The sequence below is a fragment of the Microplitis demolitor genome, chromosome 2, assembly GCF_026212275.2.
Source record: "Microplitis demolitor isolate Queensland-Clemson2020A chromosome 2, iyMicDemo2.1a, whole genome shotgun sequence".
In the NCBI taxonomy this organism is placed as follows: Eukaryota; Metazoa; Arthropoda; class Insecta; order Hymenoptera; family Braconidae; genus Microplitis; species Microplitis demolitor.
The window spans coordinates 23,803,884-23,825,153 of record NC_068546.1 but is presented as its reverse complement, the minus strand read 5'-3'; the positions used below and the strand labels follow the sequence as shown (position 1 = coordinate 23,825,153).

At 34.7% G+C, this 21,270-nt stretch overlaps 10 protein-coding genes across 13 annotated transcripts; 5 read left to right on the top strand and 5 right to left on the bottom strand.

The window, feature by feature from the left end:
- Positions 1-271: 271 nt before the first annotated feature.
- LOC103572100 (SUZ domain-containing protein 1) lies at positions 272-2,347 on the bottom strand. Of its 2 annotated transcripts, XM_008550515.3 has the most exons (5): positions 2,165-2,347; positions 1,974-2,067; positions 1,682-1,749; positions 1,416-1,602; positions 272-1,193 (listed from the first exon to the last, which is right to left on the bottom strand). In XM_008550515.3, the coding sequence occupies exons 2-5, from the start codon at positions 2,025-2,027 to the stop codon at positions 966-968; spliced, it is 537 nt and encodes a 178-aa protein (XP_008548737.1). In that variant the 5' UTR covers positions 2,028-2,067; positions 2,165-2,347; the 3' UTR covers positions 272-965. The 2 variants fall into 2 exon arrangements, with proteins under 2 accessions (XP_008548737.1, XP_008548736.1); XM_008550514.3 differs by having other exon boundaries at positions 1,974-2,347.
- A 333-nt stretch (positions 2,348-2,680) lies between these two features.
- On the top strand, positions 2,681-4,968 carry LOC103572099 (zinc finger protein OZF). 2 transcript variants are annotated; one of them, XM_008550512.3, is made up of 4 exons: positions 2,717-2,794; positions 2,909-3,011; positions 3,082-3,610; positions 3,950-4,968. In XM_008550512.3, the coding sequence occupies exons 3-4, from the start codon at positions 3,142-3,144 to the stop codon at positions 4,948-4,950; spliced, it is 1,470 nt and encodes a 489-aa protein (XP_008548734.1). In that variant the 5' UTR covers positions 2,717-2,794; positions 2,909-3,011; positions 3,082-3,141; the 3' UTR covers positions 4,951-4,968. The 2 variants fall into 2 exon arrangements, with proteins under 2 accessions (XP_008548735.1, XP_008548734.1); XM_008550513.3 differs by lacking the exon at positions 2,909-3,011 and having other exon boundaries at positions 2,681-2,727.
- Positions 4,969-5,530: 562 nt separating this feature from the next.
- On the top strand, positions 5,531-6,413 carry LOC103572097 (SAGA-associated factor 29). The gene has a single exon (XM_008550509.3). The coding sequence runs from the start codon at positions 5,535-5,537 to the stop codon at positions 6,411-6,413; it is 879 nt and encodes a 292-aa protein (XP_008548731.1). The 5' UTR covers positions 5,531-5,534.
- Positions 6,414-6,420: 7 nt separating this feature from the next.
- Positions 6,421-8,666, bottom strand: LOC103572098 (dTTP/UTP pyrophosphatase). The gene is made up of 5 exons (XM_053743172.1): positions 8,488-8,666; positions 7,947-8,169; positions 7,031-7,266; positions 6,651-6,797; positions 6,421-6,580 (listed from the first exon to the last, which is right to left on the bottom strand). The coding sequence occupies exons 2-5, from the start codon at positions 8,034-8,036 to the stop codon at positions 6,439-6,441; spliced, it is 615 nt and encodes a 204-aa protein (XP_053599147.1). The 5' UTR covers positions 8,037-8,169; positions 8,488-8,666; the 3' UTR covers positions 6,421-6,438.
- On the top strand, positions 8,236-10,096 carry LOC103572096 (mitochondrial fission 1 protein). The gene is made up of 4 exons (XM_008550508.3): positions 8,236-8,448; positions 8,675-8,884; positions 9,240-9,345; positions 9,529-10,096. The coding sequence occupies exons 1-4, from the start codon at positions 8,404-8,406 to the stop codon at positions 9,618-9,620; spliced, it is 453 nt and encodes a 150-aa protein (XP_008548730.1). The 5' UTR covers positions 8,236-8,403; the 3' UTR covers positions 9,621-10,096.
- A 183-nt stretch (positions 10,097-10,279) lies between these two features.
- On the top strand, positions 10,280-12,534 carry LOC103572095 (protoheme IX farnesyltransferase, mitochondrial). Its single transcript, XM_008550507.2, has 6 exons — positions 10,280-10,441; positions 10,556-10,665; positions 10,734-11,004; positions 11,110-11,481; positions 11,820-12,137; positions 12,212-12,534. Exons 2-6 carry the CDS (start codon positions 10,585-10,587, stop codon positions 12,439-12,441), a joined length of 1,272 nt encoding a protein of 423 aa, XP_008548729.1. The 5' UTR covers positions 10,280-10,441; positions 10,556-10,584; the 3' UTR covers positions 12,442-12,534.
- Positions 12,535-12,555: 21 nt separating this feature from the next.
- LOC103572094 (tRNA-dihydrouridine(16/17) synthase [NAD(P)(+)]-like) lies at positions 12,556-17,876 on the bottom strand. Its single transcript, XM_008550506.3, has 6 exons — positions 17,740-17,876; positions 13,945-14,516; positions 13,621-13,869; positions 13,307-13,553; positions 13,087-13,242; positions 12,556-12,801 (listed from the first exon to the last, which is right to left on the bottom strand). Exons 2-6 carry the CDS (start codon positions 14,514-14,516, stop codon positions 12,643-12,645), a joined length of 1,383 nt encoding a protein of 460 aa, XP_008548728.1. The 5' UTR covers positions 17,740-17,876; the 3' UTR covers positions 12,556-12,642.
- On the bottom strand, positions 14,530-16,941 carry LOC103572093 (uncharacterized). The gene has a single exon (XM_008550505.1). It carries the CDS (start codon positions 16,919-16,921, stop codon positions 15,188-15,190), a length of 1,734 nt encoding a protein of 577 aa, XP_008548727.1. The 5' UTR covers positions 16,922-16,941; the 3' UTR covers positions 14,530-15,187.
- Positions 17,877-17,919: 43 nt separating the features above from the next.
- LOC103572092 (DNA-directed RNA polymerase II subunit RPB11) lies at positions 17,920-19,012 on the bottom strand. The gene is made up of 4 exons (XM_008550504.3): positions 18,859-19,012; positions 18,694-18,783; positions 18,455-18,629; positions 17,920-17,998 (listed from the first exon to the last, which is right to left on the bottom strand). Exons 1-4 carry the CDS (start codon positions 18,909-18,911, stop codon positions 17,963-17,965), a joined length of 354 nt encoding a protein of 117 aa, XP_008548726.1. The 5' UTR covers positions 18,912-19,012; the 3' UTR covers positions 17,920-17,962.
- Positions 19,013-19,100: 88 nt separating this feature from the next.
- LOC103572091 (U4/U6 small nuclear ribonucleoprotein Prp31) lies at positions 19,101-21,169 on the top strand. 2 transcript variants are annotated; one of them, XM_008550501.3, is made up of 4 exons: positions 19,101-19,328; positions 19,398-20,419; positions 20,647-20,989; positions 21,078-21,169. In XM_008550501.3, the coding sequence occupies exons 1-3, from the start codon at positions 19,208-19,210 to the stop codon at positions 20,974-20,976; spliced, it is 1,473 nt and encodes a 490-aa protein (XP_008548723.1). In that variant the 5' UTR covers positions 19,101-19,207; the 3' UTR covers positions 20,977-20,989; positions 21,078-21,169. The 2 variants fall into 2 exon arrangements, with proteins under 2 accessions (XP_008548723.1, XP_008548724.1); XM_008550502.3 differs by lacking the exon at positions 21,078-21,169 and having other exon boundaries at positions 20,647-21,030.
- Positions 21,170-21,270: the final 101 nt, after the last annotated feature.

Here is a 21,270-nt window from a genome sequence, read left to right as displayed (position 1 = left end):
TTTGTAATTTTTATAAACAAATTACTTGTAAATAAAGTAGCATTTTTCTCATATGCAAAAAAAAAGAATTTTTGAAAATACGAAACTTCTAGTCCTCTGTTGAGATTTCAAAAACGCTGGACTTTCTGTTTTAGGTCTCCAGTGTTAGGCCCTGAATTAAATTGAATTTAAAATCGATTACCCCTTAAAATAAAAGGGATAGATGTAAAAAAAAAAAAAATATTTAAACAATATTTTTATTATCATTAATTCAAAGAAATATTTACATACTGAAAAAACAATAAATGTTAAATAATGTACATGAAAAATTTGTCATAGTAATGTTTTAAAACTTAAGTGAAGTACTTATAAATATTTGTAAATCACAAAAGTAAATGTCAATAGAGAGAGAGAGTGAAAGTTAAATTATTAATTTAATAATGTAGTTATGCAATTAATGTAATTATCAATTAAATGGGTTAAATTTGCAATGAACAGATGAACGTTGCAGAACAATGCTGCTGTTTTAAATAACTCGAGCTCATTTATCTCTAGGACACAGCTCTAGAGAACTTTTCCTCCTCTGCTAGTCGCTGATTTGTAGAAAATAAATAACAAGAGTTTTCTTTTTTTCTTCTAGCTCACGACTCAGTGCAGGAGTTTAAGATCCACCAGTATCTTGAGCTGATGAATTTAACGAAATTCATCAGCTGTCCTGAAGAGCCAGTTGGTCGGGATCACGAGAGTAGCTGCTGCTGTTCACTGCTGGACGACCTTCATAGCCGCCTCTCCCCGAGCCACAGTAGAAAAATTTTTCAATTAAATTACCGAGGAATTTTTTTCTTTATTATTATAATCATATTTTGTTTTTGTTATTGTTTGCTGATGAAGATAGTATATACATATATATATAAATATATAATTATATGTATTTATATATACATATATATAAATATATATACAGCTGTTTAAATGGCGTAGCCTTGCTACCTCCTTGCATTAAATCCGCGAGTACCGTCTGGACCAATGGGCATTCTGATAACTTGATTATTAATTGGATTAATAATTTTATTACTGGAAGTACTTTCAGTAGGGCTCCGACTTTGACTTATTAATTTCGACTGAATTTTATTTACTTCATGGGTTAATTTTTCTTCGGGACTTCTTTCTTCTCCAAGAATTCTTTTTCGCGCTTCCGCGTACTCTTGTTCTCTCTAAATAATAAATACATTTTATTTAAATAATTCATTACACAAAATAAAATACTCGATCTCCCGCTCTCTTATAAAATTTCATTTCAAAAAATTATTTTAAATTTGTCTGCTATTTTCACAGAGAAAAAATAAATAATTTAATAAATTAAATGTATAAGCGGACTCTGGTGATCGTGTAATTAATTTTACAATATTTTTCAAATTTAATTAAATTATAATTACTTGTTTCAATGATTTAATTGGCTGTTTAGGTTTATCACCATTTGACATTTGGCCATCGCCGTTACCCCGTAAATCACTCTGTGGTCGCTTCAATATTTTAACAGTTGGTTTTGGAGGTACATATTGTGACCTAACACTATCATCACCTAGAATAATCATCCTACCATTTGTATTCGCACCAGCAACTCTAAAAATACATAAAATTTTTTTTTAATCTCAATTTTCTTACGTCAACTGCTCATTTAATTAAAAAATAAAATACTCACTTGGATTGTCGGTCCTCCAGACTTCCCAAACTATTTAATTGTAATCCACTGAGCTTTTTGTCGAGTGCCTGACAAAAAAACAAAGACATCAGTTACTTTGTTATCGATACTTTCAAAAAAACTAACCAACAAAATGTGCTATGAGTCATTAGTTAATATTTGATATCATATTTGAATTTTTTTTAAAACGAAAATTCAAAAATAGTAATACGTTTTTTAGGTTAGCTTGATAATAAGAGTAAAAATAAATTTATGATATATATATAGACATATATATGTAATTATAACTTACTCCAGATGCCTCCATTTCCTCCCAACTCTCAAAAACTTCATCAGCGGTGGACATTGTGCGTAAATTACCTCTAGCAGTCGTAATTAAATTCAGTCTTAAATTGATAAATGTTTTTTATATTTATTTCCAATTGTAACAAATATACTTTTAATTATTATTATGTATTTTTGATTACTAAAATAATTTGTAACCTGATCGTCGGTTGGCCCTCTTACCTCGAGTCACTTCGGGCTCGAGGCAGATCAGGACTTTGGAAAAAAAAATATTAAAAGAGAGTAAAATCTCCTTTTCGCAAGCAATCTCTCTTATTCTTTCTTTCTTCCGTGCCCTGGATTTATGTGTGCGTGTATTTTATCATGTGTTGTTGCAAGTTGTCAGCTACACAACCACCCACACAACAGCGCGAAAACTAAAATTATTCAAATTACGCATGCGCGGTTTTTTTAAATTTTACATTACTTTCTTTTTTTCTTGTAAAAATTTCCACTAGACTATTAAATTTAATTACTTTTAATTGGGTTACGAAATAATACATAAATTTATATATTATTTATGTAATAGTATGACAATAAGTAATTATTATTATTATTATTATTATTATTATATTTTATTTATTTAAAATGTTTTTTTAAAAAGTGCAGGCAGCGAAACCGCGCGGTTTTTAAATGGACTAAATTTAATGTCCGGCTCGGATGATAATTTATTTGAAATTTTTGGGATCTAGAAGATTTCTGATATCATATGATAGATACATGTACATATATATTTGTTTATTATTTAATTTATTTACCAAAGTACAGAAGACAAAAATTTTTATTACGGTATTAATTTATTAAATAATCAGTAGTTAAATATTAAAGTCATTTTTCATTTGAATTTAAATATTAATTAAAAGTAATAAATATATAACCTGTTTATTATTTATTTCGTTGCAGTGATAAAGTTATGATACAATTTTTTGTTTATGATAATTTGAATTTACTTTGAATCAGATGATTTATTATGGTGATAAGAATTTAGATTTATCTGATACGACTGGTAAATTAAATAAAATTTATAATTGATTATTTGACAGCAATAAATTTTAATGATGGTTTTTTTTTTATAGATTTGGGTAAAGGAGAATTTTATTGAGAATTTATTGATAAAATTTGGTAAGACATTCAAGATGATTAGCACGAGCTCATCAACGTTCCGCGTAAATAATGGAATCCTAATTGTTGATAATATAACCAATGGTAATGACAGAAGTAAAATACCATCAAGTAATCAGAGTTCAATAAATGAAGACTGTGATGGTTCAAATCCACTGAATGTTCAAATAATAAAAGTTGAATCATTGTGTGAGCAAGAAAACTCTTTTACAGAAACTGATAGAGATAATGGTAATGTACAGACATTTATTCAAACAAACAGAAGTTTAGTTAACGAGGCTGCAGTTGATGAAAGTTTGATTACTGCGGAAATAAAAATTGAAAATGATACTATTTATGAAGACTCATGTTCATTTGAAAATTCTATAAATATTCCTGTGGAAAATGACACTGATCCTTTAGCGGGAAACTTTAAGCCGAACAGAAAGAAAATGAATAGAATTTCATACGGAGCCAAAAATGCTAAATCCAATATTTTGACAGGTGGGTGAAAATTAATTTTTTTTTTTAAGACAGTAATTAAATTACGTAACAAATTTTTGATCATTTTTGAACCCTCATTCACTTATTCATTTATTTATTTCCCTCCTGCATTTGAATTTTTAAATTCCCGCCGTAAAAATTAAAAATTTTTAAAAATAGATAATTTGAACTTGAAAAGCTAAAAAATTTACAAATTAAAATGAGAGAGCTCGGAAATGGCGGGAAGTTTTGGAGTTGGCCCACATTGTCCACCGGTTTTCAGATTTTTTTACGTAATTTAAATACAGCCCCACAAAGAAATAGAATTTTTAATACTAGAGATTAAATTTCCTGTTGCAGAGCTGATGCAAATAGAGAGACAAAAGAAAAGAAATAGAAATAAGCACAAGTGTGAAATTTGTCAAAAAAAGTATCACTCGAAAGAATATTTAGCGAAGCACGTGCTTATTCATTCGAGAGAGCAACCACTTAAGTGCAGGATTTGTGAGTATCGAACCGCTCATAAAAGTATGCTGAAGCAGCATATGCGTACCAATCACAAAGGCAGAAACTCCTTTCCATGTCCTATTTGCCCCGTAAGATTTCTCAAGAAATTAAGTTTAAATCAACACATGAGAGTCCATTCTGACAAACGTAAATTCAAGTGCGACGTTTGTCACAAATTCTACGCATACAAACAAGGCTTGCAAAATCACGTTTGTCTCGCTAATGAACCGGCTCAATACGAATGCAATGTTTGCCAGAAAACTTATCTGCTGAAGACTAACATGGAACGTCACATGCTTTTTCACGCCAAAACATGCCCGTTTAATTGCGAAAGCTGTCAGATAACTTTCAATACTGCCGAGGCTTTAGAAAGACACATGCAGGGCTTGCACAAAAGCAAGGAACCGCTCGTGTGTGACATTTGTCAGGCAGAATTCACTCGGAAAGTAAATCTAGCGGTCCACATTCGCAGTCACTTGAGGACAGAAGAACTTGATTGCAAAATTTGCGGGAAAGTTTATCAGTCGAAGAGAAATTTAAAAAGACATGTTGACAGTCACTCAAAAATTAAATCCCCCGCACAGAAAAGTGAACAAAAAAAATTCAAGTGTAACGTTTGTAAGAAAAACTACTCTCAGAAAAAATTTTTCGAAAAGCACATGCTCGGTCACAAGGGAGTTACACCTTTCGAGTGCAAATTTTGTCACTTGAAGTTTGCTAAAAAAATATTTTTGCAACAACACGTTTGCACTATTGGGAAAAAACAATTCCAGTGTGATATTTGTCGTAGAGTATATTGTAGCAGTTATACTTTGAAAAAGCACGTGCTTACTCATGAGAAAAAAGATAATTGAATTTTTTATGCGCGCGCTAATTTAAATTGCAGCGCTAAAAAATTTCGAGTGTAAGACTTCCCCTAATAGACACTTTAGCTTGAAATTGACAGCAATTTGACATTGAAATTATCTGAAATTTGCTACCCGAATTTGATGAAAACTTGACAGCAAAACTTCGGGTAGTAAATTTACGTCAAATTGTATAGCAAGTTGTATACAAGCTGTCAAAAATGGTAAAGTCAGAAGTTTCCTTGAATTTTTCATCAAATGTCTGTCAACTTCGGACATTTCTGTTTTTGATGACAATTTGTTTACAACTCGCTATACAATTGGATGTACATTTTTACTACTGGAAGTGGAATTCCAACTCTGGCTGTTAAATTGTCATTAAATTACTGTCAATTTCAAGCTAAAGTAGCTTAGGGATTCAATCAGGAAATTCAGTGGTGCCGCCATCTATTTTGAGTTGACTTCCAAGCATAAACAGTAAATATTTGAACAATAATAATAATAACCTCTTTTAAAGTAAGAAAAAATAATTGATGTGTAGTGTAAATAATCATAAATATTTAAAAATAAATAAATTATAAAACAAAAGCGCGATGCCATTCACAGCAGATGCGGCTGCTCATCAAATCCAAGAGCGTTTGAAAAATATATACCAACTAGTGAAAGATATTGAAAATGAACGGACTAGATCAGAGGTTAATTTAAATAACATAACAAAAGCTCATGAAAAAGTAACTCCAGATGACAAAATAACTCCGTACTATCAACAGAAGCTAAAAACTCTATACAATTCAGCGATACAAGATGCCCAGCAAGAGGAAGAACTTTTGCGCTCAGCTCTAAGCAAAATCAATGAAATCCGTGCCATCAGAAATGAGCGTAGAATCCAAGCGCGCAATGCCGGAAATAAGGAGACAATACGTCGGGGAGCTTTGATGAAAATGCTGCAAAGTACTGCCGCAACTTTGCCTCTCTACGTGGGAAAAACACCTGGTGCTAAAGCGCCAGCACTCTGCGGCGCAGTACCAGCGGAGTCAACTTACGTCGCTAAAATGGGCGACATGGTAGCAGCGCTGGTGAAGAGTTCGTCTGACGAAGAGGAAAACTGGATCCTCGCAGAGGTCGTGCACTTTAATCCGACTACGAACAAGTACGAGGTCGACGACATCGACGAAGAGCAAAAAGACCGTCATACCTTGTCTAGAAGACGCGTCGTACCGCTGCCACTGATGAGAGCCAACCCGGACACTGACCCACATGCCCTGTTTCCAAAAGGTTCCATCGTAATGGCCCTTTACCCGCAGACGACGTGCTTCTACAAAGCTGTCGTCAACCAGCTGCCGAATTCAGCCACCGAAGAGTACGAAGTTTTGTTCGAGGATGCGTCCTATGCTGATGGATATTCACCCCCGCTAAATGTCGCCCAGCGCTACGTCATCTCTATCAAGGAGGGGAAGAAGAGCAAGAGCTAGCTGATGATTATCAACAAACGTAAATTTATTTTGTCATCGAGTACAGTTGATTTAAATGTTTAACTAAAGTGTACAGTGGCATACCCATTACTGTATAAAAATCACCGTTGATAGATTCTATCAAACAACCGCCGACCCCTTGGATCCCATAACCACCCGCTTTGTCCCTGTAATTAATGTAAGATATATATAGATAAATATATAGATTTTGATTATATTAATCACTTGATAACTTACATTGGCTCGCCATTTTTGACGTAAGCTTCGATCTGCTCCCTGGTGATGTCTCCGACTTTAACTTTCGCACTCTCATGGAATTTTATCTCTTTGTCGGGTGTCTTCAGACATACGCCGGTATAAACAACGTGCTCTTTGTTTGCTAGACTGAAATTCAGATTTAAATATCAGCGTCATCAACTGACAATAATTGTAATAGTTAAATTTGTCAGTGATTTTGGTAATGAAAATAGCAGACGTTTAAAAATTTGTAAATATGCAGAAAATTTTGAAAGTGTTTTGGATAAAAATAATTTATTATTTTGAATAAATTAAAACCGGGACTAAAATTTCTCTGATCTAGAATTTTTGATTCTCTGCTGCTTTCAGTGGATACTGACCTGGATAATATTCTTACAGCATCAGTTGAATCTTTTGGTTTACCAAAAATACTGTCTCCGAGTGTGACAATTGTGTCAGCACCGATAATTAATACTGGAGCGTCATTTTTTAAATCATTATAAACATCGTGTACTTTGTAATAAGCGAGATCTTTGACGTAATCTTCATGATTTTTGTATTTATTCCGATCAAGGTTCTCGTCGTACTTTGATGTTATACATTCAACATTTATTCCCTTTGTAACAAAATGTTATTGTAAATAATTATTTTATTTCTAATTAATAATAGTAATAAATATTATTATAAATTCAAATTATTGGATTATTTTATCAAACTGAACCCGACACTTAAATAATAAAAAATAGTTCTACTCTGAATTAAAAATACGGAAGTTAGCCGTCTAGTAATTTTTGAATTTTTTTTTAAATGATAAATTATAAAAAAAAATATTTAAAAAAATTGCACTTATAGATTTTTAAATTTCCTACATGCGCATATTTTTAGTTTTTTTTTTTTGTAATTGATTTGTTGAAAAAAAAATTCAAAAATTGTTAATTGTTTTCTAACTGCAGGATCGTGAATTCAAATTTTTGATAAAGAAATTTGAAATAATTAATTAGTAGACTCAATAATTAATAAAATTAAATTTTACAAAAATGCACATTTAAAAAATTCAAAAATGAATAAGTGCATTTTTTATAAATATTATTTTTTAAATTATTTATTGTGTTTATTTATAATTTTAAATTTATCTCGTCTGCTACATTAACACTCGTAATATTTTTATCAACAATTTAAAAAATTTCTACTTTGAATTTAAAATATTTAAAAATCTTAATATTTAATTTGTTTACTTAAAAATAAAAAGAAAAGTGTCTGCTGTCACTATAATGAGCAATAAATTAAAATTGTTACCAAATTTTTAATTATCTCCCGTCGTCTTGGAGATCCACTTGCTAAAATAACTCTGATTGATGACAATGCTTGTAAAGTTGGTTCTAACATATTTTTAAAATTACAAATAATTTAATTTAAAAAAATTCAAAATTATATTTTTTGTTTGTTTAGTTATATTCTCATTTTTATTTCCATTTGTGTCAGCGATTATTTTCTTGAAATTTACTTCATGAAAATTCTCCTTTAAATATATATACTTACATAAATATATGTTCTGATATATAAATATATATAATATATTATTAAAGAATAAAAAGGAAATAAATTTGCTCCATCTTTGACATTTCAAGACTTTTTTCTATTCTCATAAATAAATAATTAATAAAATTAAAAAAAAAAAAAATACTAATTATTGGAAAAAAAAAAAAAAAAAATAATTCAAGTTTAAATCTTGAAAAATAATTAAAAAAGAACAATGGAAGATGTACTGAATGAGGTTGTGTCGTCAGAAGACTTGAAAGTACGTATTAAATTTACAAATTACTCATTAATTAATTACCCTCCATTTTAAATAATTAATTGATCATTAATTAATCAGTAATTCAATACAAAAGTATAAGTAATGTAATCTAATAGAGAAGAGATTTAAATTTTAAAAGGCGGCGTATTGCGTCAGATGATATAATTCTAGTAATGAGATGTATTGATGATAAAATAATTGTTGACTATTTAATTGTTGTATTTAGAAATTTGAAAATATATACAATGAGCAGCTGAGAACGTCGAACGTAACTCAAAAAGCACAATTCGAGTATGCTTGGTGTCTTGTACGAAGTAAATATCCATCGGACATAAGAAAAGGAATCGTTCTGCTGGAAGATCTGTTCAATAACCACGGAGACGCTGAAAAAAGAGATTGTCTTTATTATTTAGCTATTGGAAATGCGCGGATTAAAGTAATTTCATTTTTAATTATAATATTTTATTTTTATTGATTTTTTTACACTTGAATTATTTGAGTTTTTTTTTTTTTTTTTTAAATAAGTAAATGAACTCAAGATTTTTATTGATTTTTACGAGAATAATTTAAAAATCTATGTGAAGAATTCCATATTTTCAAATATTTGATATTTTTTAATTTATTTAAAAATTTTAATTATCTGACGTCTATTGATTTCAGTATCAGTATTTGGTAGTAATTAAAATTTTGAATTTTTATTTATTTGTAATTTAAATTAAAATATTTTATTCGTGTAAAAATAAAAACTAAAATTTATATTTATTATAAAATTTTGAAAATTAAATTTTTAGGAGTACACCAAAGCACTTCATTATGTCCGAGCATTTTTACAAGTTGAACCAGGAAATAAACAAGTACAAGATTTAGAAACTTGTATCAGAAAAAAAATGGAAAAAGGTAGTTAATTTTTTTCTATTTCATCTAGAAATTATTTTTACTTTTTTTTTATCAAGTTCAGTTTTGAAGAATCCCGTGATTTATTACTGAGTCTGTTAATGGAATGTTTTATATTATTTAATATATAATTTGTGTGAATTGTTTGCAATTGCAATAATAAATTATTTATTTGAATTATTTCAGAGGGTCTGGTAGGAATGGCTGTAGCTGGAGGGGTGATCGTTGGACTTGCGAGTATCCTCGGACTCGGTATCGCAATGGCTAAAAAATCTTAGCCGACTTAAAACAAATTGCTAATTTTAACCAAATGTTACATTTCATTGTTATATATTTATATAATTTTTTTTTTTTTAATACTTTATCCAAAAATTACTTTTACTATAATTTACAATACATAATTATGAATTTAATTATTGCGTTACTTTAAGAGTCGATTGCGAACGACTGAGGTTGTTATGTACACTTTCAAGTCTTCGTTGTACTTCTTACTTGATTTGTATAGTTTTGTTACTTTGTTATTATTTGATGACTAACTTAACATAATACTACAAGTAGTCAATGCGTACTAATCTATGTAAATTTTGTATTGGGTAATTTTTTTTTGTATTATTATTATTATTATTTTTTTTTTTTTGTAAATAGAGGTGAGACTCGAAAGAAAAATAAATTTCTTTCATATTTATTAATCCTCTACAATAACATAATGTAACTCTACACAAAGAAATTATTTAAATTTCCTAAATAAAGATGAATAATTATTAAATTAATTGAATTTATATAAATTAATTAATTACATTTAATAACTTGTGATCTCAACTGATTTTTAAATAAGACATCATATTGGAGTATTTCAAATTTGGGAAATCTCCCGCGCAAAAATGCGCGCATGAATTCTCATGCGCATGCGTTAACAATAAAAATGTATTTCCTAGAATTTACTCGATTTTTCGAAATTATTAAAAATCCAAGTACAACAATGTGCTGATATACATATATTTATATTTGCCATATTAATATAAATTTCAAAATTAATTAGCAAGTACTGAGTTTAATTATGCAGCGATAAATTTCTGCGGTTAAAGTCAACCAAAGACATGTGAGTTTTATTCAAAGTTATAAAGAAATTAATTTTTAAATTCCAACCGCGCTCTAGGTTATGATTCGATTATGTCACACGTTCCATATTTATAAAAATATATTGTTTGTTCAGAATGACAGCTAAGTACTAGAACAAGTATCATGTTATTCATTTTATCCACTTCCCGCCTCTGTAAACTCTGTAAACACTCGGCATGCATACCCAGGATCATAAGTTCAGCTGTGAGTAAAATTTTTCTACGTCAGATAAATGTCAGCCCGTAGCCAAGTTAATTTTTATTTTTTTTTAGTACACAGCGAGACCAGCGACAAAAGAGTCAGCTCCAAAAGAAGATCCTTGGATATCGTTATCACCCAACTGGAAATCATCTCTCAAGTCAATAAATCCATCAGTTCTGGTACCTCCTGACGCAGTATTATCTAGTCCGCTGGAAAATAATAATGTAGAAAGTAATAGGAAAATAAAACAAAAGCTGCCAGAACCTGAATGGCGGGTTATTGAATTAGACTATTCGAAATTACACAAATATTGTCTGATGTTATCGAAAATACGGCTGACATGTAAGTTTACAGTTGCAAGCTTTTGAATACTCTGTCAAAAAAAATCCAGCATAGATTCATATATGCGTATTAAGATATATATATGCGTTACAAAATTAATTACAGCTCTTGTGGTGATAACGACAATGGGAGGCTACGCCTTAGCACCTGGTGTTTTTGATCCGATGACTTTCGCCATGTGTGCACTGGGAACTGGAATGGTATCAGCGACCGCAAATTCCATTAACCAGTTCTTCGAAGTACCCTTTGACTCCCAGATGTCGAGGACGAAAAACCGTGTTCTTGTTCGCGGGCACTTGACCCCTGGGCAGGCGATTATTTTCGCAGGACTATCGGGCGTCGCTGGGCTATCTCTGCTCTACTTTCAAGTTAATGGTTTAACAACCGCTCTAGGCGCCGCTAATTTAGTACTGTACACTCTTGTTTATACACCGATGAAGAGGTATTCCATTTGCAATACTTGGGTCGGCTCTATAGGTAATTTTTATTTGTAATGCAGAAATAATTTGTTGAGATAAAATGAATATGATATTCTTATTGCTGATAAAATTCCGCGTAAAATGAGTACTCATAACGCTACATTACGATTAGAAGCTTATTATTCATTTAAACTGTTAATTGATTGACTGATGATCCGTCAAAATGCACTTCGTCTAAATATATCGATGTGGGTACTCATACAAGAGGAAATTTTATCACAAATGCAAAGGTCATAATAATTTTTTACATAATTTCAACTCCAAAGAAAAAAAATAATTTTTCCTTAGACTCATTATTAGAAAATTTTACAAAAAAACCCATGAATGATTTTCTAGTTGGTGCTATACCACCTCTGATGGGCTGGGCAGGTTGCGCAGGTGACATTCTCTCACCCGGTGCATGGATAATGTCAGGAATTCTTTACGCCTGGCAGTTCCCGCACTTCAACGCACTCTCCTGGAACCTAAGATCCGACTATTCACGCGCCGGATACCGCATGATGGCTGTTACCAATCCTGAGCTTTGTCGTCGAACTGCTCTGAGGTACACAGCAGTTGTTGCGGGTCTCTCCTACCTAGCGCCGGTTCTAGATGTCACCCACTGGTGGTTTGCTGCATTCTCTACACCTCTGAATGCATATTTTCTCTACCTAGGTGAGTACTTATCAAGTAAATTTAAAAACCAACGAATAAATGAACGTCAACATTTATAATTATGGTCATTTTAGCATGGAATTTTTATAAACAATCAGACAGCGCAAGTTCTCGGAAACTGTTTCGTTTCTCGCTGATCCACCTGCCAGCGCTGATGCTCTTGCTCCTGCTGAGCAAAAAAAACTGGAGCAGCAAAACAAACAGCGACAAACAAGACATAATCAACGCATCTACCGCCGTGGATCCTAAGAAAAATCCTCCCATTGTTGGCAATCTCGCAGGCGTATTCGCAACCTCTGCGTAGTTACCGTAGCGGTATCCACCCAGAACTTCTTGTACATGTGTAAAATAATTATTATTTATTGATTAACATATTCAATAATCATAGACGACCTTGTATGCAAGTACAAGTTATTAATTAAATGTTTAAAAAACAAAATATTCATGTATTTATGTATATATTTACACAATTTTTTAAATTAACTTAAAAAATCAATCATCATCATCATCTCTTGGCCATGTCATTGAATCGTTTAATGGCGTAACTAGTTGCGACTTCGCGGCGGGTTTTCGTCAAATTACGATGTCCTGGGCAGTTTAAGTTCTCATTGAAACACTTGTTCCTGCAGCACTGCCGGCATAAATTGTACTCACACTTTGAACCCTAGAAAAATTCAAATTTAAAATTTTAATATCTTGCTAGAGAGTAAGTCGCCCAGAAATTTTTGGTTTGTGAAAAATTATCCCAGCAAGAGAGAATACTTCGGGTGTTTTCGGTTTTTACTCCCACTTCTGTGTCCTAAATATTCCCCCACTTTTGCGCATGCGCAGTTTAGAAATGTTTGGTAGTGGGGTGATTCTGAAGTTCATTCTCTCTCTGGGATAAGTTCAGTGAAGACGTGAGATTAGACTCATTTTCTGACCCCTGACTCAAAACGCGATAACGTACCTTAGGATTAGGACAATCTTCACATAAAATCGAATGTTTTCGTGCACTCGGTGATGTTTGATAAGGGCGTCTAGCAACGCGACGGAGTTTTTTCATTCGTTTCCGTGATATTTGATTTCCTTCTTCATCAATAAATTTTCTTTTACTATTTTCATGCTGAAACAGACATAAACAATTAATAAGAAAGCCAATTAATCATCAGTAATCATAAAATACATACAGATTCTACTTGTTTGGCTGTGACCTTCTCGATATGAACTTGGGGCGCATCCCGGACATACGGCTGACAAATCCACGGCGGCAGCACCAAATTACAATCAGCCAGGTTACCAGGGTTCCAAACTTGTTTACCTTCATGGTAAGGCAGGTACCGGTTCTTCAGTCTATCTACGACATCTCTAAAGGACTCCATCGTAGAATATCTCGCCAGCAGTGCGCGTTCCTCGGCGTTCTCTGTTAAACAAAGTCTACACTATCGTTACAAGCTTGCCGTAAATAATCAGTTTTCATTTTTTGGAGAGAAAGTTAACGTACAGGTGCTGGAATATTTTAAACAGATGCCCGCGAATGTATGAAGCAGGGGCTGGATAGCGTTCCACTAGGTCCAAGTATTCTAGAGCCGGTTCCCATGACGGCGGGTTGATCCCATCGAAGATGAAAGGATTGTACAGATTTCCTTCAGCAGTCATCACTCCCTCGACTTTAGTTTCTTCTAGGCATCTCTTGACATCTTCTAGGCATTGGATATTTCCATTAGCAAACATCGGGATCTTGATGGCTTCTCTGAAAAGATATCAATTAAAATCCACCAGATCCTAGACCAAATCTTTTCCGTATCCCATTTAGTAAATTCAATACCTGACAGCTTTTAGATGTTTCCAAGAAGCCAAACCCGTCAGCGGACCTTTCTGCTCCCTGGTACGGCCATGAACTGTCAGCAAACTAGCACCAGCCTTCTCCAACATCCTGGCATAAGCCACAGTCTTATCTATTTCCGTGAACACCCTCAGCTTACAGGTAACAGGAATCTTCAAGTTCTTACTCAGCGTTCCGACAATTTTCTCCAGCAACTCCCAGTCATCCTGCAAATAAGCGCCGTAGTGTCCGCGCTTGGCGATCGCCTGCGGGCACCCGATATTTATGTCAACCGCGTCGCAGTATGGCTCAGCCAACAACGCAGCCTCCAGCAAAATATCAGGATCATTACCGCAAAATTGCACAATCAGCGGACGGTCTTCATCAGTGCTAGCAAGAAACTCCTTCCGATACTTCGGATCCCTGCAGAATACCGACGAATGAAGCATCGGAGTGTAACACAACTGGGCGCCATGACGACGTGACAATAATCTCCATGCTAATTCACTTGCGTCTACCATCGGAGCTAAAACGAACTGGGGAGAGCCTAAATCTTTCCAAACATTACCAGTCATCTGAAAGGTTCAATTAAATAAAAATGAGTATTTATATTTCTAACAGCAAGTCAATGACTTTTTACCAGCTATTTTATTCACTTGCTATTTCCGAAGTAATTACGACTTAGAATTACAATAAAAAATGGATTTTTATGAACTTTTTTATTTATTTAAAACCATTTCAACCAGCCAGCCTATTCTATTACCAGTCGGCTACACATTACGTGACTGCCATTACACGCACGCTACAAAGTACAAAGTATTTTGTCACGCGATTATAACGAGATTCCTTTTAAGGATAGTAGAGGATGTACGGCTTGACAATCACTCGTTTACTTCTGTTCCCCTTTAGGTACCAGTCTCTACCAGGTACTGAGGGGATTGAACTATCAGCTTTTAAATAACAGCGAGTTTATTGTTTTTTTTACCAGTTATCAGTTATCAGTTAGTAGTAATCATTTCTTCTTTGATTATTATTCAAATGGAGTTTATAGCGAGGATATGTACGATTATTTACACATGATCAGTAGATTTGAATGATGGTGAGTTAGGACTTAGCAGGACGGATGGAAATAACTTTCTATTCGTTGCTCGTTTCGTGAACGTGCTGCTAAAAAAATAAATCCAATGACACTATCATCACTTATGATACATTAAGTAAGCTCTTGTTTGTAAAAGTTTTAAAAAGATTAGTCGGTTGAAGTCGGAGGAAAGGAAAAGTGGTTGAGCTGCGGCGAACGCGGCGAGGCCGGTTTCGATAATTCCGATTCGGGAATCGGCGACAATTGGGCGGATTGCGTGATATGGGGGCTCATTTTGAACCTGGGCCGGCGATGGAGCGACGGACGACGAATCCGGTGCTGGGTTCTTTTGACAACAGGCAGCGCAAAAATTACTTCGCTGGAGGCTGCTAGAGAGTCCAACCCATCGATGGATCCATTCAACGTCTGGCTGCGTCTGGACGGAAGATTAAGCGGTGGAAGTTTAACTGGTCTCTGTACAACAGCATCAGGATCTTTCGGGGAAACTGGCACTGCGATTGTCTGAACTTGGAGTTCCTTGTCTGAGTCTGGACTCGTGACAGGAGTCACGCGATTTTTACGGCTTCTGGAGGTTTCGAGAGCCCGCGCTCGTGGATTTTTTCTGAGTCGCGTTCTTAGGAATGACTGGATTCTGCGGACAGTAGTGCAGCGAGTCATGGGTTTCTCCTCGGTCTCGCGAGACTTTTTCTGCTTGCTCCTCTTCTCGGACCAGTTGTGATGATTCATGATGGAGAAGCAGCAGGAAACTGGAGACGGCGTTGAAGGTTTCAGCTCAATCGGCTGCTCAATGCTTGGTCTTCTCAGTACCTGGTCATCCAGCGTTGATCTCGATGACAATTCGATCGACGTTGCGTCGTTGTGAGTTTTGTAAGAAAAATACAAATGAAAGTTACGTTTCTCTTTGCTTATCTCGTTATTCGACGACTGTGTGTGAGTTGAGCATATAAACACTTGATTTGAATCTGGCTGATTACCCTCTTTAGCACTGACCGTTTTGCAAAAGTGATATTGGTTCATTTCCGTGCAAAAAGCGTTGGCAGCCTCATTATTAATCTGTTGATTCTGGTGCTGCAATGCATTATTGCTGGCGTTTTTTTCACGTTTATTTCTCACATACTCGTAAGTTGTTAGTCCCAGACACGCGATGTAGCCGTGAAAGAAACACAGGTGTATCAACAGAGCAGCGGCAATTGCTGACAAAATTCCAACGACGGAAATAATTACGAGTGAGCTGGTGCCTTGAATCGGCAGAAAAGGCAGCGTAATGTTGTCCATCGTTGAATTTTTATTCCAGTACTCAAAGGTCGCTGTGACTTCAGCACTCGTTAATCCGACGACTGTCAGAGCTGCTGTGATCGCTGAAACAACGCAGACAATGAATGCCGCGTAATTGCGCCCACCGATGCAGTTGTTCAGCCACATGCAGTGATGATCGAAATTACGTACGCATTTATTGCAAACTGAGCAGTGCTTAGTGCGCTTGCAGCTCGTAGTGATGTTACAGAGATGACAACGCCCGTTTTCAATAACATGGAGGTGTTTTGTACGATCGAACTCAGGGACCACGAGGTTCGTCGGCTGACGGCGGACTTTGGGGTCTGCTGGATCCAAGAGCAGAGCCGTGATGTGGGCGAGCACGTGGATCAGAAGGACCAGAGCTAGAAGACAAGTGATGGGTTCTCGGAGACCCGGTGCCAGCTGCGGTATCACCAGCAGACCAGTGCTTGTGGTCAGTCCAATCAAGACAAACCAACCGGCCACTTGTTGAGGATGCAGAGGTAATTGTAACCCGTTCAATCGTCTCGTTTTCCTTTGCTCAGGCGGCCCGAAGGTCGCTTGCAGTGAGCAGCAACTCCGTAGCTCTGATGATACGTTTAGCATCACGAATTTAGACTAGTGTCACCTTGATGATGACACTGGACCCTCGTGACGAGGAGGTCTTCGTCGATATTGATGCATTTATATATTTATTATTGTCTTTTGAATAAGACAACTGGTAACTTTGATCTTGACACTGATTTTGGTCTTGGTCTTGGCCTTGCTCTTGATCTTTTTGCTGAGGATTGACTGGGTCCTGATCTAGGTCTTGATTATCACAAAATATACGACCCATTGCTCGTTAAAAAGGGTCAGCACAAATGACGGCCAGGTTGCCCGACACGTACTAGTAAACTGAGAGTTTAGATTCGTGCTTTTAAAATATAGGACAAACTAATGCGCGCGTCTACAATCGATAGTGGCATGGAAACCTTTAAACTCAACCCGACAAATCATTTTCAATCTCCAATTACATTATGCATCTACGTTTATTTATTTATTCAGCTTACGGTAATTAATCATTCGTAAAAGCAACACCACTGCAAGATCAGGCGGTCAGTCAATCAAATTAACCAGCAAATTAATCCTTGCTCTGACAATTGATTTATTGAACCACGTGTTTATTTATTTATTTAAATATGACCGTCAAAGCTAAGAAACATGGCGATAATTTATGAATATTCCCACGTTATTATTTAATTACAAATGTTAAACTGTGTCACGTACTTGGTACTCTAGTCAAGTGTAATTGCATGATATTGACATGCTTTTTTCTTTAAATTTATTCAGGAATTATATCCATCAATAACCCAAGATATAACCTCTAAATTTTTATTCTGAACTCTGCCTAATTATTCAAATATTTAATTGCAAGTACTTACCGCAAACGATCCAGTTGTTATTAATTAATTAATTTAATTTGATTTACTATTTATTTTTCTTGTTAATTTTCAACTAAACTAGAAAGTTTCTCAATATGTTTTGAGATGCTAAGGAGACTAAAGGATGACATGGTAGTCTGTTTTATCATGCCATGATAACTCGTAAATAAAACCACAAGATTTATAAAAGAAATTATTTATTTAAAATTAATTAACGTACAATTTAATCTAGTCCTTCTTTTTTCTCTTTGATGGCATCCTGAAAAAATTATGTCGCTTTAGTAAATATATTAAATATATAAAAAATATGACGGATAGGTATACGTTGTTGGTATTCAAATAATAGGAAATTTGATTCTCTACAACTTTGGTCTGATTACAAATTATCGTAGGATCGATTGTTTAAAAGTTACGTCAGTTTTAAATGTCAGGCGTTTTTGACAGCTGGCATTTCTGGAGCTGGAGGTTTATCTTCTAAACTATTGATCCCACGGTATTTTTTAATCAGACCAAAGTTGTAGAGAATTGAATTTCCGTTAATGTGAGTACCAACAGTGACCAGTTATCTCGAATTATTTATTTGACAGCAGCTGTCAAAGTAATGAGTAGGAGTGTAGCAGATATTCGATTTAAATTTTATTCACATATTTTTAAATTTAAAAAATTGATAACTGTCAGCTACATTCACACTCATGTCAAAGTATGTATCAGTTACCTTAAATCTTTCTTCAAAGAGCGAGAGTTCGGCAATAAGATCAGTAATCGCATGCATGAAAGCTTCGTGAGGTGTGTAGTCAGACGTAGTTTGAATTCTTATAACAAATTTATGCTCCAGAGGATGAGGAACCTTGTAACCAGCGAATAAAACGTGCGGGTCCTTGAGCAATTGGCTAAAAAATTAAAATAAAATAAGCAAATAATTAAATTACCATAAAAAAAAAATGAAATCCTTACTTCCTGATCATGTTTCCCAGAGTATGATCCTCTTTGTTGACAGTAAAAATAGCGGCGTTCGGTACTTTGGTATCCTGCTCCTTGATGATTCTGCAAGTTTAGGTTATACTTTTAATTATCATACTTATATTAATTACAATAATAATAATAATAGTAATTAATTACTTCTTTTCTCCCTCGTAGAGAAGAAATGACTCGAATGTCGGTGGCGCGTTCATTTTTAAACGACAACTTTAATATTTATTTAAAAAACTGTCTGCTGATGAATACGAACTTTTATTTTCAATAACAAAAATATGAAAGCAGGTGGTGACATCTAGTGTCTTTCAAATTTAAATTTTTCGTTTAATTGTTGAAATGTCCAAGCGCTGCAAGTAAATTCTGTAGATTATTCTTTAGGAAACGTTGATAATCGTTCAACTTGGACATAAACACGCAGAAGTAAACATTTGCGTTGGACCTAGACCTGGGTCTAGATTTAAATTAATAAGCGAATTTAAATAAATAATAAAAAATGTCTTTAGCTGATGAATTGTTAGCTGATCTGGAGGAAGATGAGGACAAATACAATCCAGATCAAGAGATGAAATATGTTCCTGATGTTGTACAGCATCACCAGCCTATGGAACAAGAAGGTTAGTTTTCATTTAAATATTTACTTTAATATCAGTAATAATAATTATAAAAAATAATTTAAATTCTAGATTCGACAGTAAGTTCAGTCCGAGAACTGGCAAAATTACTGGACTCCCCACTTCTGCATAATATAATAGCGCAGATTGAAAAATACAGTAAGCTACCGCGTAAGTCATCAGATATTATCGGCCCTGTGGAATCAGATGCCGAGTATCAGTTGATAGTCGAAGCCAACAACATGGCAGTGGCCATAGATGACGAGATAGTGACGATACATCGTTTCGTTCGAGATAAATACTCGAAAAGATTTCCTGAGCTCGAATCACTGGTTGTCGGTTCACTGGAGTACGTAAAGACCGTCCGGGAACTAGGCAATGACCTGGATCGCACTAAAAATAACGAAAATCTCCAGCAGTTTCTTACCCAAGCCACGATAATGGTCGTCTCAGTGACGGCTTCAACTACTCAAGGACAATTGCTGACTGATGATGAGAAAGACGCGATTTGCGAGGCTTGCGACATGGCGCTGGCACTAAATAATTGCAAATTAAAAATTTACGAGTACGTGGAGAGCAGGATGGCGTTCATTGCGCCGAACTTGTCGATCATTGTCGGAGCGTCGACTGCTGCGAAGATAATGGGAGTCGCTGGAGGTCTTACTAAGCTGTCGAAAATGCCCTCGTGTAATTTACTGGTACTGGGTTCCAAGAAGACAACGCTCTCGGGGTTCTCGCAAAATGCCGTTCTGCCGCACACTGGGTTCATTTATTACTCGGAGATCGTTCAAGTTGCGCCGGTGGAGCTGAGGAGAAAAGCCGCGAGACTTGTTGCCTCCAAGAGCATGCTTGCTGCGAGAGTTGATGCTGCTCATGAAAGCACTGACGGGCATATTGGCCAGGCTTTTCGTAATGAAATAGAAAAGAAACTGGATAAATTGCAAGAACCGCCGCCGGTTAAGTTCATAAAGCCGCTTCCGAAGCCTATTGATCCTGGCAGGAAAAAGAGAGGGGGTAAACGGGTCAGGAAGATGAAGGAACGTTATGCTATCACTGAATTCCGTAAACATGCCAACCGCATGAACTTTGCTGATGTAAGTCTCCATTTTTATTTAATTTTTATAATTTTTCTTGAAATTCATCAACTGATTCATTGATTGTTTTTTTTTTTTAAATTAAGAAAAAAATATTTTTTTATTTAGAAAATTTCCAATTTTTAAAGAGAAAGTTTTTAGCAGTCGATTAAAAAAAAAAGTTATCAAATCGATTGATAATTCCATGTCCAGTTTTGATAACTTGATAATAATGAATTTTTTTTCAGATCGAAAGTGACGCGTATCAAGAAGATCTAGGCTACAGCCGTGGAACGATCGGGAAAACTGGAACCGGTAGAATAAGATTGCCTCAAATCGACGAGAAAACAAAAGTCCGTATCTCGAAGACTCTGCAGAAAAATCTACAGGAGCAGCAGTGGGGCGGTAGCACGACCGTAAAGAAACAAGTGTCCGGTACCGCGTCGAGCGTCGCGTTCACTCCGCTCCAGGGCCTGGAGATCGTGAACCCCCAGGCCGCCGAAAAGAAAGTTAATGAGGCTAACGCTAAATACTTTTCAAATACCGCGGGTTTTTTGAATGTCAAAAAAACCGAATAGTTATTTAAGCAAAGTAATAATAAATTCTATTTAAATAAATACTATTTAAATTTTTATGATAAGCTTTTTTTTTTTATCTGTTTCATATAATTATTCCACAGGCATACAATTCGATTGAGTAAATAATTAAAACAGTAATACCGATAATAAATTATTATTTTATCTGGAGTATAGTTAATGTACTGAATATTAGCACCAACACTGACACTAATACCAGCACCAGCACCAGTACTAGTACCAGCACTAGTGCTAGCAATGCTGTGCTGTTCCGTATGAAAGAGAAGGAGAATTAGA

Bases quoted from the DNA above. Each gene is read 5' to 3' on its own strand.
- LOC103572098 (XM_053743172.1), bottom strand. From the start codon at position 8,036: ATGTTAGAACCAACTTTACAAGCATTGTCATCAATCAGAGTTATTTTA. The intron at 6,798-7,030 runs GTCAGTATCCAC...TCTGAATTTCAG, and splicing joins GCTGTAAGAATATTATCCAG to TCTAGCAAACAAAGAGCACG. The intron at 6,581-6,650 runs GTAAGTTATCAA...CATTAATTACAG, and splicing joins GTCAAAAATGGCGAGCCAAT to GGACAAAGCGGGTGGTTATG.
- LOC103572099 (XM_008550513.3), top strand. From the start codon at position 3,142: ATGATTAGCACGAGCTCATCAACGTTCCGCGTAAATAATGGAATCCTA. The intron at 3,611-3,949 runs GTGGGTGAAAAT...TTCCTGTTGCAG, and splicing joins TAAATCCAATATTTTGACAG to AGCTGATGCAAATAGAGAGA.
- LOC103572093 (XM_008550505.1), bottom strand. From the start codon at position 16,921: ATGCTAAACGTATCATCAGAGCTACGGAGTTGCTGCTCACTGCAAGCG.
- LOC103572097 (XM_008550509.3), top strand. From the start codon at position 5,535: ATGCCATTCACAGCAGATGCGGCTGCTCATCAAATCCAAGAGCGTTTG.
- LOC103572091 (XM_008550501.3), top strand. From the start codon at position 19,208: ATGTCTTTAGCTGATGAATTGTTAGCTGATCTGGAGGAAGATGAGGAC. The intron at 19,329-19,397 runs GTTAGTTTTCAT...TTTAAATTCTAG, and splicing joins CCAGCCTATGGAACAAGAAG to ATTCGACAGTAAGTTCAGTC. The intron at 20,420-20,646 runs GTAAGTCTCCAT...ATTTTTTTTCAG, and splicing joins ACCGCATGAACTTTGCTGAT to ATCGAAAGTGACGCGTATCA.
- LOC103572094 (XM_008550506.3), bottom strand. From the start codon at position 14,516: ATGACTGGTAATGTTTGGAAAGATTTAGGCTCTCCCCAGTTCGTTTTA. The intron at 13,554-13,620 runs GTACGTTAACTT...ACGATAGTGTAG, and splicing joins TTTAAAATATTCCAGCACCT to ACTTTGTTTAACAGAGAACG. The intron at 13,243-13,306 runs GTATGTATTTTA...TGTCTGTTTCAG, and splicing joins CAGCCAAACAAGTAGAATCT to CATGAAAATAGTAAAAGAAA.
- LOC103572096 (XM_008550508.3), top strand. From the start codon at position 8,404: ATGGAAGATGTACTGAATGAGGTTGTGTCGTCAGAAGACTTGAAA. The intron at 8,885-9,239 runs GTAATTTCATTT...TTAAATTTTTAG, and splicing joins TTGGAAATGCGCGGATTAAA to GAGTACACCAAAGCACTTCA. The intron at 9,346-9,528 runs GTAGTTAATTTT...GAATTATTTCAG, and splicing joins CAGAAAAAAAATGGAAAAAG to AGGGTCTGGTAGGAATGGCT.
- LOC103572092 (XM_008550504.3), bottom strand. From the start codon at position 18,911: ATGAACGCGCCACCGACATTCGAGTCATTTCTTCTCTACGAGGGAGAA. The intron at 18,784-18,858 runs GTAATTAATTAC...CTAAACTTGCAG, and splicing joins CTCTACGAGGGAGAAAAGAA to AATCATCAAGGAGCAGGATA. The intron at 18,630-18,693 runs GTAAGGATTTCA...TTAATTTTTTAG, and splicing joins CTGGGAAACATGATCAGGAA to CCAATTGCTCAAGGACCCGC.
- LOC103572095 (XM_008550507.2), top strand. From the start codon at position 10,585: ATGTTATTCATTTTATCCACTTCCCGCCTCTGTAAACTCTGTAAACAC. The intron at 10,666-10,733 runs GTGAGTAAAATT...ATTTTTTTTTAG, and splicing joins CCAGGATCATAAGTTCAGCT to TACACAGCGAGACCAGCGAC. The intron at 12,138-12,211 runs GTGAGTACTTAT...TGGTCATTTTAG, and splicing joins TGCATATTTTCTCTACCTAG to CATGGAATTTTTATAAACAA.
- LOC103572100 (XM_008550514.3), bottom strand. From the start codon at position 2,027: ATGTCCACCGCTGATGAAGTTTTTGAGAGTTGGGAGGAAATGGAGGCA. The intron at 1,750-1,973 runs GTAAGTTATAAT...TTTTTTTGTCAG, and splicing joins AGGAAATGGAGGCATCTGGA to GCACTCGACAAAAAGCTCAG. The intron at 1,194-1,415 runs GTAATTATAATT...TTTATTATTTAG, and splicing joins CAATTAAATCATTGAAACAA to AGAGAACAAGAGTACGCGGA.